At 39.0% G+C, this 19,705-nt stretch overlaps 1 protein-coding gene and 1 pseudogene across 1 annotated transcript in view; both read right to left on the bottom strand.

Moving 5' to 3' along the window:
* Positions 1-1,107: 1,107 nt before the first annotated feature.
* Positions 1,108-19,705, bottom strand: part of ARHGAP19 (Rho GTPase activating protein 19) — a 54,773-nt gene continuing 36,175 nt past the window's right edge. The window contains exons 7-13 of the mRNA XM_030865220.2: positions 15,839-15,904; positions 14,399-14,590; positions 10,967-11,065; positions 6,827-6,937; positions 6,210-6,288; positions 5,130-5,148; positions 1,108-1,955 (exon numbers count right to left, since the gene is read on the bottom strand). Coding sequence (XP_030721080.1) covers positions 5,135-5,148; positions 6,210-6,288; positions 6,827-6,937; positions 10,967-11,065; positions 14,399-14,590; positions 15,839-15,904 — 561 coding nt within the window. The 3' untranslated portion in view covers positions 1,108-1,955; positions 5,130-5,134. The remainder of the gene's footprint in view (positions 1,956-5,129; positions 5,149-6,209; positions 6,289-6,826; positions 6,938-10,966; positions 11,066-14,398; positions 14,591-15,838; positions 15,905-19,705) is intronic.
* LOC115857836 (large ribosomal subunit protein eL33 pseudogene) lies at positions 9,384-9,753 on the bottom strand (annotated as a pseudogene).

Below are 19,705 nucleotides of genomic sequence, written 5' to 3'. Positions count from 1 at the left end.
GAGAAAGGGGCTTCTGAGCAGTTTTATACTCCTAACCATCTATTGTTCACAATCTATCAAGTTGGACAGCCAAATTTTACATTTTTCTCTACTACTGCTGTTACAGCAGCAGAAGAAACAGAAAATACGGAAGCCAGGACTGACATCCGGATGCAAAACCAAACTGTGCTCCCCAGACTCATCTTTTGTTTCAGCAACAACACAGCATTTCAACTGTTTAAAAACAGGTCAGCAAGTCGTGGTTTGCTGGGCAACTGCCCCCCCACTGAGGCCTGACTCAGTTCTGGCACACAGGGTGAGAAAGGTTACACACCTAACAGAGCAGGCACAGACTAACATTCCCACCTGCCCTGCTGCTCTCTGGGCAGTGAGTTCTCACACTAGATCAGAGCCATGCCACTGCTCACCTCAAACACATGTGAACATCCCAACACGGTCAAAGCTCCAGCCCATCTCCAAACTACTCCCTATGCCCATCTTGACAAGGAGAGGGGTGGGCCAGCAGCCACCCTTGAACATGGGTGATAAACCACAACTGCTTCCAAATAAGACCATTGTCTACTTTAAATCTCTCAGCCCTGTGGAGACTGATGCTCACTTCCTCCCTCTGACTCCAGCTGGCTCTCAGGAGACGGTCCAGCCTGCACACCTGATCCCTTAGAAGGATGCAATATAATCCCACCCATCAAGAGTTGTCCTGGCCATAAAGCCAGCCCCATCCTAGTCCCTCTCCAGAGCTTCCACTACATACAGGAGTTTCAGCAAGTCTCAAGTAAGCTGTTGGTGATATTCCTTGAGTCCCAGTGATTTGTCACAGAAGTACTGGCACCACACTGGCACCAGAGCTGTTTTAGGCGAGAGGAAACTGAATGAAGGAAAGGAGTTCAGCAACCACACAACTATTTTTTTTGCGGTACGCGGGCCTCTCACTGTCATGGCCTTTCCCATTGCGGAGCACAGGCTCTGGATGCGCAGGCTCAGCGGCCATGGCTCACGGGCCCAGCCACTCTGCGGCATGTGGGATCTTCCTGGACCGGGGCACGAACCCGCATCCCCTGCATCGGCAGGCGGACTCTCAACCACTGCGCCACCGGGGAAGCCCCACACAACTATTTTGACATCACTGAGGAAAGGGGAAGAGAGGAAAGGAGAGAGAATGGAGGGAGGGAAGAAGGGCCACAGTTTAATATTATTTGTTTAAATATTGTATCATTCTGAATTCTCCTTTTTTGATACTGCAGGCCAAATACCTACAATCTCAGGCCCAAGAAATAATAAAAGAATTTCCAGGAAAGCTATAAATTCTTTGGACAAAAATAGGTATTGAGGAGTAAAGCCTCATAAGTTAAAGAGCTTTCCCAAAGCTTAAGGTGAAAAAGAGAGGAAAGACATCTGGCTTAGAGCCCATTTTGATTTTTTACCTTTTAAAATACACAAACAACAAATAAACAAGAAACAATAACCAAAACATCTCCCAAAACTATCAAAATAGAGAAAAGCCCAAGCTATCAGTTAAAAATAACATCAATCCACCAGGATTGACAGCACTTTTTAAAAAAATCACTGGCAGTTGAGCACAGATTTCAAATATTTTAAAAATAGAATCTGCCTAAACAAATACATGGAATGAGCACAGGAGTTTGCCTGGTTCTACTCATTTACTGTGCTGTCTACGCCGATTTGGCTGGTTAGTGGTTTCCCCATAACGTTTTTTTTAAAGAGAGAGAGAGAGTCGCTAGCACTGGTTCAGCAGGCAGAGTCTGTAGATGTCACCCACTGAGTGGGGCTAGAGGCGTCAGTCAAGTCACAGGATTAGTTGGCTTTCACAATTCAACATGCAGCAAGCAAGCTGCAAGTCCAAGCTTCTCTGTGAGTGGTAATGGCACCTGGCCCACAAAAGAGAAAATTCTGGGTGGACAACAGGAAACCTCTGGATCCTTCAGAGGAATCCTAGGCTGAAAGAGAAAAAGGAGCATTAAACACATTTATAAATATTTATTTCTGCAAACATTCCACCCAAAAGCTAGAGAAATCTATACTTATTATTTTCTAAACTGAGGGAGAATTGTTTACTCTCTACCAAGTACACATCACTTTGTCCTCCTGCTCTAATCTCAGTTCATTAAATCATCTTAATGGCAGTAACAGCTACCTGTACTAAGTGCATATTTTGTGCTAGGTGTTGCTCTGAGTTCTTTATGTATATTGCCTCATTTACCCTCACAACAACCTGTGCATGAGGTAATGCTCTTGCTATTTTACAGGTGAAGAATGTGAAGCCTACACAAATAAACTTGCCCTAAGATATACAGCTATTAAGGCTGGGAACTGAGGTTAAGAATCCGCCTGCCAGTGCAGGGGACACGGGTTCGAGCCGTGGTCCGGTAAGATCCCACATACCGCGGAGCAACTAAGCCTGTGCACCACAACTACTAAGCCTGCGCTCTAGAGCCCACAAGCCACAACTATTGAGCCCACGTGCCACAAGTACTGAAGCCCGCGGGCCTAGAGCCCGTGCTCTGCAACAAGAGAAGCCACTATGATGAGAAGCCCGTGCACCGCAATGAAGAATAGCCCTGGCTCACCACTAGAGAAAGCCCGCGCACAGCAACGAAGACCCAACACAGCCAAAAATAAAAACAAATAAATTAATTAATTTTAAAAAAATTTTTTTAATTAAAAAAAAAGGCTAGGAACTGAATCCAAGCTTAACTGAATGCAAAGCTCATGTTCTTACCACCACTACACCTCTCACCAGCGAATGTTTACTAAATGCCTACTAGATGCAAGGCAGTCATTACTGGGGGGAAGAGAAGAAGACGGGGGCCACGAATATATTAAGTCTGGCCTTTGTCTTCCAGAAGAGAAACTAGCTACAGCGATAAGACAATACATGTGAAGCAAATATCTATGATAAATCACATTAAATGTCAACATTTTAGTAATGTCAATAAGAGTTCAAAGGAAAAGCTATATCTGTCTGGGTTAGCCAAAGAAGGTTTTGAAGACGAGGTAGGGTTTAGGCTGGGCTTTGAACAATGGGTAAGATTCTGACTGCTGAAAATAATGCCCATTAATAAGTAGGTGCTGAATCAGCAGTTCTCATCAGGGAGTGATTTTGCCCCCTCCCATGAAGGGGACATTTGGAAATGTCTGGAGGCATTTTTGGTTGTCACAATTGGGGGAAGGGTGCTACTGGCATCTAGTGGGTAGAGACCAGGGATGCTAAATATCATACAATGCACAGGACAGCTCCCCACAACAAAGAATTATCTGACCTAAAATGTCGATAGTGCCAGTTGAGAAACCCCATGCGAAATAAATGTCTTTGGGAGTACACTATTGATGATAATAAAATTGCATTATCTTCTTCAAAAAATACTTGTTCCTGGGCTTTCCTGGTGGCGCAGTGGTTGAGAATCTGCCTGCCAATGCAGGGGACACGGGTTCAAGCCCTGGTCCAGGAAGATCCCACATGCCGCGGAGCAACTAAGCCCGTGCACCACAACTACTGAGCCTGCGCTCTAGAGCCCGTGACCCACAACTACTGAGCCCACGTACTGCAACTACTGAAGCCTACGTGCCTAGAGCCCATGCTCTGCAACAAGAGAAGCCACCACAATGAGAAGCCCACGCACCACAACGAAGAGTAGCCCCCGCTCGCCGCAATTAAAGAAAGCCTGTGCACAGCAAGGAAGACCCAACACAGCCAAAAATAAATAAATAAAATAAATATTTTTTTTTAAAAAATACTTGCTCTTTTTATAAAATCACCATCAAAAAAATCTTGGATTGTATTCTTTATGTAAAACAAATAGATGGCAGGCACTTGGATCTGGGGGCTTGGAGACTGAACAGAGTTCAGATCTGGAGGTGCAGGCTTGGGAGCAGATATCAAACAGAGAACAGAACTGAGCTGCAGAAGGAGACCAAACTGCTAAGAGGGGGACAAGCAAGAGCAGGAACAAGCAGAGAATTTAAGACAGAGCACTGAAAAACATGAAGAGGTGGAGGGGGAGGCAGACAATAGTAAAGCACTGCAGAGATGAAAAAAATTAAAGAGGAAGGAGGAGAAGGAGAATAGTGTGAAGTCATGACAGCCACAGGTGTTCCTAGTTAGAGGAAGTGAGCAGGGAGAGGGTAATGTGAAAATGCCACTGCTTAATCCAGTGGGAGGTCATTCATTATCTGTGGGCCTCCACTTTTCTGAATCACTAACATTTTTAAGAATCTTATAAAAACTATATAATCTCTCCTCCAGAAAAATGTACATATGCACCTACACATAAAATTCCATCAACAATACCAGGAACTTTATTAGAGCCCTTAGGAAGTCCACAGTTAACAGGAAGAATCCTGCTCTAAAACGTCTTGGTAAAATATTAAACTGACTTTTTTTTTTTTTTTTTTTTGTCTGCGTTGGGTCTTTGTTGCTGCGCGCGGGCTTTCTCTAGTTGCAAGCAAGCAGCGGCTACTCTTCGTTGCAGTGCGCAGGCTTCTCATTGTGGTGGTTTGTTGCAGAGCATGGGCTCTAGGCACGCGGGCTCAGTAGTTGTGGCACACAGGCTCAGTAGTTGTGGCACACGGTCTTAGTTGCTCTGCGGTATGTGGGATCTTCCCAGACCAGGGCTCAAACCCGTGTTCCCTGCATTGGCAGGCGGATTCTCAACCACTGCACCACCAGGGAAGTCCTGACTTATTTTTTTAATGCGTTTCTTTCTTCCAAAAGTAGAGCTGTCGACATAGAAAGACATTTCTTGATTATCTTCAAAAATGAAAGCAAGAAAAGGTGTAATTGATACAATGTATCCTTCAAAAATAACTTATGCTGGGACTTCCCTGGTGGTTCAGTGGTTAAGAATCCGCCTGCCAATGCAGGAGACACAGATTTGAGCCCTGGTCCGGGAAGATCCCACATGCCGCAGAGCAACTAAGCCTGTGCGCCACAACTACTGAGCCCATGTGCCTAAAGCCCGTGCTCCGCAACAAGAGAAGCCACTGTAATGAGAAGCCTGCGCACTGCAACGAACACCCAACGCAGCCAAAAATAAAAATTACTTATGCTTGGTTTTGACTTATGAAGATACAGGTAGAAATATTTAGACACAGAATCCAAACGCCAAACTTACCTCAATCAGACAGCCCAGCCTAGAAGCCAGAGGCAACAAGGAAAGAAAAGAGAGTTCAGATAATTCATTCAAGGATAAGTAAGAAGACCACACTGAAATCTAACTTCCTATAAAAGAATAAAGATTTATCTATAAGGATTGGGCTTGTGTTCTCTTTCTATTGCTGATGTCTCAAATAGTAATTATGCTCATATCTCTGGTAAAATGAGCATATCAGACCAGAGATCGCTTCATCTGCAACACAAGCCTTATAAAACAAGACCAAGCCTCACCCAGTTTTCTTCAGTAACAATTACTACTACTTGTTAATGCTTTAACAATCACAATGTGCTTCCAAAACATAATTTCAATTGAGCCTCATAAGAAATCTGGGAAGTAGATATAACTATTATCCCCATTTGCAGAGGAAGAAGTAGGCTGAGAATGAGTGGTTTTCCCAGGCCAGAGGAATGATGCCTCAAATTAGGTCTAACTACAAATCCCCTGGCCTTTCCAGTTAGCCACATGGCTTCCTCAGAGGAAAGCACAGCAGCCACTGCACTTCACCAACTGAGCCTCCGACAATCAGCAGTCCCAGCACTAAATAATCCTTTTTACCCTAAATATCCTCAAAAACATACTGTATGATATGATTTCCAGGGTCCTTCAGCATGAGCTGTTTATCTGGAAAGCTTTATTGAATAAACAAAGCTAAAGTTTGCGCAGAAAAGGAACATAACTATTCCATGTTTACTGAACATCTTCTCAGCACTCCTGTACTTGGTTTCACAAGTTAGTTTACACTTGCTTTTAATTTGCTTAACAAGTATTCTTAAGATATTTTTCACGTGTCCCATCTGTCCAAGAATGCAGGGACCGTGTGGGTCTGTGTTCACAGCTCTGCCCCTCAGCACCTGGGACAGTGCTGAGTAGTTGCTCAATAACCATCTGCTAAATGAACTCAAGGGCAGGACCCAGCCTTATAATTTTTACATCTCTTCTGACTACAACCATACCACACTGGGAATTCAAAATATGCTACTGACTAGAGACAGAAAGGAACTACATTAATAAGACACACAGAATAAGTACAATTAGTACCTTTTTTCCCCTCTTTCTTCCCCTCAGACCATTTCAGTCTTGTTGGTGTCATCATGACAGCTGGAGAGCCAGAAAATAACTGTGACAAGAAAATTTTATAGTGGCTTAAATGTCCTAATGTCATTTCTATAGACAGACTTTACTAACAGAGGAATTATTTACTTTTTCAATTTCAATATGAAGAGTTTTACCAACGTATTTAGATCTCATTAATCTTAACTGTTTTATTTCTGGCTTAATGAAGTAACCATTCTTGGGATAACCTGAAGGACCACTCCACACGTACTGCAGTGCCGAGCAGGCCTGGCTCAAATGTTACCCACCCTGTGGAGTCTCCCAGTAAGAACTGCTCCCTCCAGCACTTTGTGTGTGGAGCTATTTCACTGCATTTGTCATTTCTGCTTATGACTGGCTATATCTTCCTTGAACTCAAAATGTTTGTTGAATGAATCAATGAAAACCTACAGAAAGAAGTCAGCATAAATGAAAAGACTGGGGAAAAGGCATAGTTGAATATGGCCCAAAGAAACACAGTAAAACAGACGACAGTATATTAATTTTCTTCCTTTCTATAAATGAACACATACAAAGAGAAAGTACAAAGAATAGTATCTTACTAAATTTATATTTTCTTTGCTGGCTCTCTTCAATTCATCAATGGCTACAGATTCTGGAGTAGGGTACTTGTTTTTCTTTTCTGACATCATCTGATTTCCCAGGACCTTCCGCTGATTTAGGAAGAGAAAATATTTGATTTATAAACATCTACAATATCTATATTATAATTACACTGGTCTTCAAAACTATAGTTTCTTAGGTTAAAAAAAATCTCAGCTCTTTGATAAATTCCCCCAGGCATCTTATACAAGAGAGGTCAAAGCATGTTACTAAAAAACCTGAGATCACTGCCTTTCTTTAGGTGATCACTATTCCTCTTTAAACAAATTAAAGGGCTGAAATGTTAAAAGCAACTTTCTAGTTGATTTAAACCAACTAATACAGGCCAATTACAGTGCTCCTGAGGCCATAAAAGAAACACCAGTTACCTACCAGTATAATTTTTTCCCTAAAGACATATTGTCTCTGGCACCTTTTAAGAGTCCCCTCCTCCCCCTCCCCACTAAAAGACACTTACACTGGGTCCACTCAAAGATTCTGCTTCCCTGTCATGTCCTCCTCACACAGGACTGGAAAATTTGGAGAAATTCTCTAAGAGTTTCTAGTACAGCCATAAAAGGGTACAGGCCTTCTTAAAAGGGTCACATGACTATACTGATATTCAGAGCAAGACTAAAAGCCCTTTCATCTCTGAACAGCTTAAAAGCTAATGTAACCTACTGTATCAGTTGACAGTGACAATTCTACCATCTTTGAAGAAATCTTTCTTTTTTCCCCTTAGAGAATAAATTTGAATTCCAAAAAAAGGAACATATCAAAACTAGAACATTAAACTTTAAAATATAAATATTAGTAGGAATATTCTGTAATAAATTATTTACATGAGACGAATTTTGGAGGAAAAAAAGTCTAGCCAAAAACAAAGTATCAAAGCAGGATAGAAATCAAACAGCTAAAACACAGAAGTGCTAGAAAAATAAGGCCAGTACATCTTCCTTTCACAAGTCAGATATCACCTCAGAGTAAGCTGAACTGGGGATACCAGGAGCCACAGGACTAGCTATAAAAGCTAAAATTCAGCTTCCAGTGAATTTTTTAACAGAAATTTCATTACTCCTTTGCTATCGAGCAGAAACCTGCATCTATTATTAGCTTGAAAGTCTCTTCATTTATAATGAAAACAGTTTACCCTTCTGTCCTATAAAACTTGCTAACATTGTGTTTAAAATTATTTTTCTAAAATGTTTTCTCCTGATACAATTATAAACTCTTTTATAACTCTAAAGTTCTAAATGCTCTGAAGAGGGCAGCTGCCAAGAAGGATACTATATTTTTACATTTCAAGCAATAATTAGCAACACTTCTAGAACCAACTGCAGGAGAAGAGCTCACTATGAAGAGAAAACCATACCCATCTAACTTCAGTTAAAGAAACATGTTTGACTAACACACAGAGAAACACTTATTGGACTGTAACTTTTCTTGTTACCAATCATCTCTATGACAGGAAGTCAGAGGGAATGACAGACTTCCAAGTAAAATGAACCAAGGATGCTCATTTTACTTGCCACGTCTAAGCAGGTGAATACACTTTTGGGGTTCTAGCAAAGGGAATTTTTTTTAATTATGGTAAAATATACATAACATAAAATTTATCATTTTAACCATTTTCAGGTGTACAGTTCAGTAGTGTAAAGTACAGTCATATTGTTGTGCAACCATCACCACATCCCAGAAATTTTTCATCTTCCCAAACAGAAACTCTGTACCCATTAAACAATAATCCCAATTCCCCCCAGACCCTTAGTCCCTGACAACCACCATTCTACTTTCTGTTTCTATGGATTTGACTACTGTAGGTACCTCATATAAGTGGAATAATACAATATTTGTTCTTTTGTGACTGGCTTATTTCACTTAGCATGATGTTCTCAAGCTTAATCTATGTTGTAGCATGTGTCGGAACTTTCTTCTTTTTTAAGGCTGAGTACTGTTCCATTGTTCATATATACCACATTTTGTTTATCCATTCATCCATCAACGAACACTTGAGTGGCTTTTGCCTTTTGATTGTAAATAATGCCACTACAAACATGTATACAAATATCTGTTCATATCCTTACTTGGAATTGCTTGATTATATGGTAGTTCTATTTTTAGTTTTTGAGGAACTGCCATACTGTTTTCCATAGTGGTTGCACCATTTAACATTCCCACCAACAGTACACAAGGGTTCCAATTTCTCCACATCCTTACCTTGCTATTTTCTGTTTTGTTGATAATAGCCATCCTAGTGAGTGTGAATTGTTATCTCATTGTGGTTTTCATTTGCAGTTCCTTAATGATAAGGGATATTGAGCGTTTTTTTAATTTTCTTCAGAAAAATGCCTATTTAAATCCTTTGCCTTTTTTTTTTTTCTTTTGGGCCATGCTGTGCAGCATGTGGGATCTCAGTTCCCTGACCAGAGATCAAACCCATGTCCCCTGTAGTGGAAGCGTGGAGTCTTAACCACTGGACCACCAGGGCAGTCCCTGCACATTTTTTTTTTTAATCCACACTTTTATTTATTTACTTTTCAGTAAGTTTAAATCCTTGAAGGGTACAGCATCACATGGATTCTGTGTCCAATGGCCTTAGCAGGAAGGTTGCTTTGGAATTTGGCACAAACCATGCCACTGTTTCCATGAGCACGAGTTATCTTTTCCCAGATTACTCTGGTTTTGTTAGGTTTTCCACCAGGAGTTACTGGGTTGTTCTTTGCTTTGTACACGTAAGCACATCTCTTGACTAGACAGAATTCAGTTTCATCTCGAGCATATACACCTTCCATTTTCAGAAGAGCTGTGTGCTCCCTCTGGTTCCATAGATCCCGCTATAGCCAGCAAAAATGGCCTTGGACCACAGCCTTCCAGACATATTTGTCATTTTAGAAGTCCTGTTCCCAGCAGGCCTCCACAGGGTCCAAGATGGCTGAAAAAGGCCCTGCGCATTTTTTAATATGGATTGATTTTCTTTGCTGTTGTTGTAAGAGTTCTTTTTATATTCTGGATATTAACCGCTCATAAGATATATATTCTGTAAATATTTCCTCTCATTCTGTGAGTTGCCTTTTCACTCTGTTTGATGTCAAGCAAACCTAATGTCCCAAGGCTACTGGTCCCAGTGGATAAGATTGAGTGAATTCTAAACTGCTATTAATGATAATAACTACAACCAAAATTAGAGTAAGATGAAGTTGCAACTGCTAACAACTACAGTTTAAAAAATACACACACACATATATATACATATATATATATATATATACACATATATATATATTACAAGGTATTTTTTTAAGAGCACAACTTTTAAGCAAAGATCTCCTTAATGTTGCTGGATTTATAAATTTTAATAATGTTAAACAATTTTAAAAAGAAAACCTGTAGAACACAGAACAGTGCTAATCTCTCTCCAAGTTAACTAGTTAGAACCTTGCCTTTGTTTATGCCTGGAAATTTGAACCCCATAATCAGCTATCTACTGCCACCTGCTGGCAATATTCCTTAACTACAAGTTCAGATCATCAATGAAGACTCAAATAAATTGAACCTACAGACAGCGATGGTAGCAACACCACAGAAGTACATATTGCATTTGTTTTAAAAACAAGATTTTTAAAGAATTTGAGACAAAGGAAGAGAACAAAACAACTGATCAAAATATTAAGCTCACAAAAATCTGAGTTACCTAAAACTCATTAGCCTATTAGAAAACCCATTTCCAGTCTCTGTCAACTTTCTCACTTTTCCATAACTTTAGCAAATTGCACAATGAAGTATGTAGCACAAAGCAGGTCATGAACCAAAAGAGATTCTCTACTCAGGGATGAGGACTCTGTCCTCAGCCCCAGAAGAGACAAAAGGACCTTTATTTCCTTTATCCCTTACTTCTCCAATCATAGAGCCCCTTCTCTGATTTGAAACACAGAAAAATGCTTTGAAAAATAAAAGCTTTTCCAAATTCTATTCTTTTCCCCTTACAAGTGAAGCCTTCATAGAATCCCAAAGAACAGAATAAAACTGTTTATGCATAAGAAGAGTCAGACTGTTAAATTTTCTCACGATCAATGCTGAAAATGACAGCACAGTGTACCTACCTTAATAAGGCCACTGAAGGACCGTGAACGGGCCCTCTTCTGCACCCGGAGGGTAGAAGGTTCTCGTCCTGGTGTTTGAGTCTCAGAATGCTTATTAAACTAGAAGAAAATATAAAGAACATTTTGTTAGTAGTCTCCCATCAAGAGATAGCATTCTGTGACAATCAATAGCTAAGTGGAAATACCCAGAAAAGCCCAGGAATAAGTGAATCTGTACATACATGGATTAGTAGGTTGGCAAGCAAATCACAAAGGCAAAAATTATGCCACTAAGAAGAAGTCAAAATGTATTAAATTAGCCTGAAGGTAAATTAAATTAAATAAAATAATACACACCCCAAAACAATCAAATTGGAATCAGATCAAGCTTCTAGAATTAGATCTAACTACCAGTTTATAGCAAATACAGAGGACTAAGAAACATCTTAAGTAATACCACAGGGATGCAATCAGCAAAATCCAGACTGTGGGAGACAAAGAATCTGGTTTCTTTCACAAACAAAGTGCAAAGAGAGAGAGAGGATGGTTTATGTGTGTTTAAATGCAATGTGCTATCTGTATTGGATCCTAGAACAGAAAAAGGATATTAGTGTTAAAACTGGTAAAATCTAAACAAAGTCTGTAATGTTACTAGTAATGTACTAATGTTAATTTATTAGTTTTGACAACGTTAGCATTAGGAGGAACTAGGTGAAGGATATGTGGGAATTCTGTACTTTCTTTGCAATTTTTCTCCCAACCTAAATTATTTCAAATTGAAAAGTTTATTCAAACAAACTTCAGCAATTTTTAGGGAGGAGAAAAATAGGAGGGGAAAGAAGGATGGACCTATATATTAAAAGAAACCTAGTAGCTGTAACAGCTCCAGAAAATGCATACCCTTTGGTCATGCCACTTCTAGAAAATAATCTGCAATGAGAATACTTATGAACAAATATGTATAAACTAAAAAATGACCTAATTTCTTTTTTTTTTTTAATTTATTTATTTTTGGCTGTGTTGGGTCTTCGCTGCAGCGCACGGCCTTCTCATTGCAGTGGCTTCTCTTGTTGCAGAGCACGGGCTCTAGGTGTGCGGACTTCAGTAGTTGTGGTGCACGGGCTTAGTTGCTCCACGGCATGTGGAATCTTCCCAGACCAGGGATTGAACCCGTGTCCCCTGCATTGGTAGGCGGATTCTTAACCACTGTGCGACCAGGGAAGTCCCCAAAATGACCTAATTTCCCCTAATATGTCCAGTAGAGGACAAACTGTATATATATATCAGGTTATATATAATAAAATATATGCAACCATTAAAAATGTTTACAGTCTTTTAATGACATGGAAAATGCTCTGATATAATGTTATATGAAAAGGGCAGGATAGGGCTTCCCTGGTGGCGCTAGTGGTTGAGAGTCCGCCTGCTGATGCAGGAGACACGGGTTTGTGCCCCAGTCCGGGAAGATCCCACATGCCACGGAGCGGCTGCGCCCGTGAGCCATGGCCGCTGAGCCTGCGCGTCCGGAGCCTGTGCTCTGCAACGGGAGAGGCCACAGCAGTGAGAGGCCCGCGTACCGCAAAATAAAAAGGGTAGGATATTTTAAAAACTGCATATGTATTATGATCTCAATAAACAAAAAAAATATGAAATACATATTCATGGAAAGAAATACAAGAAGGAAATACTCCAAGATGTTATCAGTGGTTATCCTGGATGATAACAGGTGATTTTTAATTTCTTCTTGACACTCTTCTGGAGGTTTCAATGTTTCTGTAGTGAGTACTCATTATTTTTATAATCATGGAGAATAAATTATGTATAATCATCAAGAACAGTAAAAGTATAGTTTCTTCGAAAATAAATGGCAATATTTTAAATGTATGTGAGGAGTTTGTAAGCATGCATGAGAAAATGCTTAGGCTGTAATGTTTAATGAAAAAGGGAGAAATAAAAGAAAGTATATGGTATGATCATAACTACGTCAAAATAGTGCCTTGGCCAAAAAGTTCGTTCAGGTTTTTCCGTATGGAAAAACAAATTTTTCCATATTCCAAAATATTGCGTTGGCCAACTAACTTTTTTGTCCAACCCAATATATCCACAGGAAAAAGACTGAAAGAAATACCCAATATGTAAACACTGGTAGGATGAGTGATTTATTTTCTTTTAATCCTTCTCTATAATTTCCTATTTTTCTAAAAAGAGCAAAACTAATGTTTTTTCCTTTGTATAATCTTTAACCCTCAGTGTTCTTGATGAGGGAAGTCATTTACACCTGTCCTACCTGAATTACTGGCTTAGTTTCTACCAAGAATTAAATCACTACACTGCTTTAAATCTGTAATACTACTTGGCCAACACCCTCTAAAATTCCAGTCATAGCACAGTTTGCTAGATCTCAAAATAACTTTAAAGAGAGTGACAAAGGGAATTCCCTGGTGGTCCAGTGGGTAAGACTCCGTGCTCCCAATGCAGGGGGCCCAGGTTCAATCCCTGGTCGGGGAACTAGATCCCACATGCATGCCGCAACTAAGAAGCCCACATGCTGCAACTAAGACCCAGTGCAGCCTAAATAAATAAATATTAAAAAAACAAAACAAAGAGAGTGACAGAAAATTTCTCTTAAAGGACTTTGTCAATTGTTAGGAACAGCTCAGTTCAACATTTCTAAGCACTTGTTTCTGTCTGGCCCCATGCTTGAGGTTAGATATAAAAAAATAAATAAAAACACAGACATCCCTCAAGAAGTTTCCAGTCGAATAAGAAGTAAAGAGGCTGACTTTGCCTGTTTAGCTAAAATTCAAGAGGGGCTGAGACAAAATAATTTTCCTGAGAAAGAAACTAACCAAGTCATCAATATTTACTCAAGCTATACTTTGAGTCTCAAGATAGCAAATGAGAGACCTAATTTTGCTCCCATAGCTCCAAAAAAAACAAACTCAGCCACTAGAATTCCTATTTCTAGTATCACACTAGGCCCTTGATTTAGTGTTTTCTAACTGCAAACAATGTCACTAGTAAGAACTACCACTTTTTCTCTGCTATGGCAGCCACTTTACATAGATTCTTTCTAATCTTTACAACCATGAAACATGGGCATTCCAATTACCATTTTACAAACAAGAAAATTGAAATTCAGCAAGATTAAGTTCTTTGCCAAGAAAATATGGAGGGTATAAATGTCATACATGACCAAATTAGAGAAACTAACCACATTGGATCCTTCTGCTTACTCTAGAAATCCAAGAGCCTCCACCCCTTTCTCTAGTGGGGCAATAGTACAGAGATCACCACTGAGGTTCCATAGACAAGTTCGCTTTCTTGGCTAAACCAAAGCTTGGACCAGTAAGAGACAAAAATTAAATGAAATTCTTAATAATATTCCCTAGTGATTCTACAAGCAAAAATCACATTCCTAAAGCCCCGTCACTGTCTCCCTGCCTTCGGCACCTGTCTGATAAGCTGTTTCTTCTTTGCCGACTCTGGCATATTGTGAACATGTTGGAACAATTCTCTTAGTGCCTCTCCCGTACGCTGCTGGGTCTCCTCCTGATGAAGGCAGGAATCTCGCTGGTTCCATTTCTGAGATCTTGTCACTTGGAAGGAGCTGGTATGACACGAAGCTATCAGATCAAGATCATCCTATGGAAAATTTAAAAGAAAAGTGAATTAATATATCCTGCCAGGTTTGTTTCCAGATTCCCACCACACTGGAACAAAAAAAGGGGAGATGCGGGAAACATGGTATACTCTTACATGTAGGAACGAGAAAAATCTAAACACTATCATCAGATAAAGAGAAACCTACAATTATAGACTATATCAACAGCCCACTTCCATGACCTGCCCAGAAAACCTAAATTCATTTAGAATATTGCTACCAAAAATTATATTTATATAATAGGCCAGTTTTCAGAGCATCCTTTAATCTCACATAATTTTCATTGGTATCCTATGAGTTAAGCAGTGAAAGTATATTACTCCCATTTCATTGAAGAAGAAATTGAAGTTAAGCTATAAGTTTAAAATCATCTAAAAAATCATCTAGATACTAACGTGTCAGACCCATCTTAGAGACCAAGTACACTGGTTCTTGGCTGGTGCTCAAATGACAATATGTGATAACTACACAGCAGTGGTAGAGGAACAAAAACAACTAAGAAAAACCATACTCCAGTTAAACTAGCTGAAATAAAATCCTGTTTTCCTGGTCACACCAAATATTTGCTGAATGAGAGGTAGAAACCAACAGGAGCAGAAAAAAAAGCATAAGATGACAGCTTAAGTTTCTAATCAAGACAGACTAAAAAAACAATCATCAAAAAGTGCTTGTGATTTTTTTTAAACTTCTCACTTTTAAAACTCAATAATCATGTAATCTTGTTAATAAGCATCACACATTTGCTTTCTAAAGCTCATAAGGTCTCAAGTCTTCTAGACATTTCAGAGTGTTACCTTACCACCAAACTTGAAAGAATGTATTACATAAAACTGTAATTTCATAACTAAAAATATTTAATACATTTGCTATTTACAGACTGTTTTTTTCAACTATAACACATTTTATTTTCTTATGTCTTTACTTTGATTTCATACTTTGTTTTAAAACTCCACTAATTTGGGCTTCCCTGGTGGCGCAGTGGTTGACAGTCCGCCTGCCGATGCAGGGGACATGGGTTAGTGCCCCAATCTGGGAAGATCCCACATGCCGCGGAGCAGCTAGGCCCATGAGCCATGGCCTCTGAGCCTGCACGTCCGGAGCCTGTGCTCCACAACAGGAGAGGCCACAACAGTGAGAGGCCCGCGTACCGCAAAAAAAAAAAAAAAAAACTCCACTAATATTAACTAGCTCTCTCCTTGTTTGGGCTAAGAGCAATTTCCTATTCTTACCTTTGATGCTTGCGTTCTAGAACCCAAATAGTTCAATCTGGCACATTCCCGAATATAAGCAGGAGCCTGGGCAGGATATAAAAGAAAAACAAGAACAAATGGTTAGCAGGATCTAAAATTCTTTCAGGTCATAAGGACAGGGGTTCTTAAAATGATCTGACTGGCAGATTACTCTGGAAAAACAAAAGATCCTCAAAATACCCTATTTCATAGTTTCCTTTTTCTTGCCACCAAAAAGATAGCTCAACAAATCCAACAGGAAAACTGTGACAAGACACTACTGTAGTTTTAAAAATCATATATGGCATATGTGTGTGTATATATATGATTTTTTCAAATAAGCCACAACAGACATTTGTAGTAATGTTTATATTTGACAGAAACTACCCCCAAATCCTCACAAATTTCAAGTGGTCCCTAAATCACATTTTAGAATCACTGTATAGAAAATACCATTTAGAATTACTATGGAGTAACAACAGACAAGGAGGAATTTAGCTTATTGGTATATTACCCGGAATCCTGTGATAAGCATCCTGACACAGTCCTAGTAGAAGTGTAAATAATGCAACCACTATGAAAGAGAATTTGGCAGCATCTAAAAAAATTACATTTTCATTTACCCTTTAAACCAGAAATTTCACTTCTGAAAATCTATCCTGAAGATATTACTCCAGAAATACAAAACATACTTGCATAAGATTAATCAAAATATTGGACGTGGGCTTCCCTGGTGGCGCAGTGGTTGGGAGTCCGCCTGCCGATGCAGGGGACACGGGTTCGTGCCCCGGTCCGGGAGGATCCCACGTGCCGCGGAGCGGCTGGGCCCGTGAGCCATGGCCGCTGAGCCTGCGCGTCCGGAGCCTGTGCTCCGCAGCGGGAGGGGCCACAGCAGTGAGAGGCCCGCGTACCGCAAAAGGAAAAGAAAAAAAAGGAAAAAAAAAAATATATTGGACACAACCGAAATGTCTATTAATAGGAGGATGGTTAAATAAACTTTTATACATCCATACAACACAGTACTATGCAGTTATTAAAAATGAGAGAAGGGAGGGAGGGAAGAAACACTTTACGAACTGATATGAGTGATTTCCAGGATCTGCTGTTGAGTGAGAAAAGTTACAGAGCAGTGTATAAAGCACTTGTGTAAGGAAGAAGAGGAAATAAAAATATACACACATATACACAATAATTTGTTTTTACAAAAAGAAACACAAAGAAAACACTAAGAGAATAAACCATAAAACAATGAAAATGGTTAGGGAAAGGACTGAAATTTCTCTAAATATACCTTTTTGTGTAGTTTTGACTTTTTAACCATATAAATATACCAGAGGTTCAAAAAATAAAATTAAATCCAAAAGGAAAAGAGGCAAACACTAAACCTGTACAACAACAACAAAAAAATATATCTGTGTATCAAATTGAAAAAAAAAAAAAAGGGACTTCCCTGGTGGTCCAGTGGCTAAGACGCCATGCTCCCAATGCAGGGGGCCAGGTTCAATCCCTGGTCAGCAAACTAGATCCCACATGCCGAAACTAAGAGTTCGCATGCCGCAATTAAAGATCTCGCATGCTGCAACTAAAGATCCCGCATGTCATAACTAAGATCTGGCACAGCCAAATAAGTAAATAAATATGTTTTTTTAAATGATAACATAAGCACAGAGAAAGGAATTATTTCACCTAACTTTTGAAAACTGTATTCTGACTATACAACCTTAGTGAGATATATTCAAGGGAAAAGGAACTGTAAGGAAATCCTAAACTTCCATCAACAGATTTACAGAAGTTTATTGTTAGTAGTAATAGTTCTATTATTTTGAAATTAATTTATTATATTGTAGGATAAAGCAACTAACATATATAAATGCTATTAAAATCTGGAATTTACAATGTAAAAATTTACATTTATACAAATATAAAGTAAAAGAAGTCAAGAAAAAGCTCTGTAGTGTTAAATTATACTCCAATAAACATGTAAAAAAAAAATCCTCTGAACAACTATTTTAATCCTCTATTTTACTTTGAGGAAGATATGAAATTATTTTTTAGGATGTCTCAAATAGAGGGAAAAAAAGAAACCCTGATAAAGATTGAAGATGTATCTAAAACTACTGTCTCCATCAACAAAATCCATGTAAATACCTAAAATTCAGTGGAATAGCCAGTACATACCTAACTGACAGCCTGGAACTTCTGAATAGATCTGACCAATATATTTTTTTAAAAAACCTTCAAAACTATGTCAACAAATCCTGTTAATGTCTTGAAAATCAGAGTCCTGCTGTCAAGTCTCTTAAGCTATCCCTTATCTCTTTCCACTCAGCCTAGTGTCAAATATAGATGAGAGAAACATAGTCATTGCTACTAGCCTAAGCACATGTACTTTCTCTTCACAAATGGTATGTAATTATTTTGAGCTTAAAATAAATGAATAACAATATTATTTAAAAAATTAAAAAAAAATCTGAATTGGAAATACTAATATGAACTAATGATTTCTTTTTAAAAAAATTTTAATTCTATTCCTTGCCCTCAAAGAGCCTAGAAGCAATGACACCCAAGAAACAATCAGTACGTATACCCAGTGTCAGTGGAAGAAATTAGGGCTACCTGAAGAAAATAATTGATTCCAGGCCCAGGGCAGAGCAAGTATAAAGTAAGGTGGGGACATTTATGCCAGGATGGAAACACTCAAAGACTAATGGAGTCCTGTCAAAAAGACACAGCAGGAAGCAGCTTACAAGGGCTATCACAGGCCAAATTTGGTACAATTTGAAAATCAAAATTAACAACTGAAATTGACTAACACTTTGAATAACTAAAAATCCATGGGTCTACAGAGACTCATAATAAAAGAGACCAAGAGAGAGAAGGAAAGCTCTTCTCCAAAGAAGAAAGTCAGCTAATAAAGATTAATAATATAATTAGAAAATCACTGTTTTGTGATACACAATATAGTTATACTGTCCAGCAGGATTATCAGTGGATGCTAAACCATTATATTAGTTAATTGCCCTGCAGGTTACTTACTACTTGCAAAGGGGAAAATGTACCTTTATAATTGAGAGATGTGACAAGTAGCAAAATTAGCATTACTGAGAGTAAGACAATCTACATTCTGTGCCTCCTAATGTGATGCAATATGATGTATACAAACATCACCTATGAATCTTTGCCAAAAATGCTTAACCTGAATCTAATCAAGCCTCTAAACCTAACTTGTGGTTTATAGGAACTACATAGAAAGGGATGAAGGAACAGGTTAAATAACCTTGAAAAAACAGTAAGACAAATTTAAAATGTGGAATATTCTACAATAGGCCTGAATGCTTCAACAAATCAATGACATGAAGATAAAGGGTAGTAATTATTCCAGATTAAAAGTGATATAACAATCGAAAGCAACACATAAGCCTTGATCAGTTTATGTTTTGTTTTGGTTTTTTACATCTTTATTGGAACATAATTGCTTCACAATGGTGTGTTAGTTTCTGTTGTACAACAAAGTAAATCAGCTATATGTACCCATATATCCCCATATCTCCTCCCTCTTGCATCTCCCTCCCACCCTCCCTATCCCACCCCTCTAGGTAGTCACAAGGCACCGAGCTGATCTCCCTGGGCTATGCGGCTGCTTCCCACTAGCTATCTATTTTACATTTGGTAGTGTATATATGTCAAGTTTATGTTTTTTATATATTTTTAAATAAATTTATTTATTTATTTATTTATTTTGGCTGCATTGGGTCTTTGTTGCTGTGCACAGGCTTTCTCTAGTTGCGGCGTGTGGGCTTTCTCTAGTTGCGGCGAGTGGCGGCTACTTTTTGTTGCAGTGAGCGGGCTTCTCAATGCTATGGCTTC

The sequence above is a fragment of the Globicephala melas genome, chromosome 16 (genome assembly GCF_963455315.2).
Source record: "Globicephala melas chromosome 16, mGloMel1.2, whole genome shotgun sequence".
NCBI classification, from domain to species: Eukaryota; Metazoa; Chordata; class Mammalia; order Artiodactyla; family Delphinidae; genus Globicephala; species Globicephala melas.
This window is presented reverse-complemented; position numbering and strand designations above follow the sequence as displayed.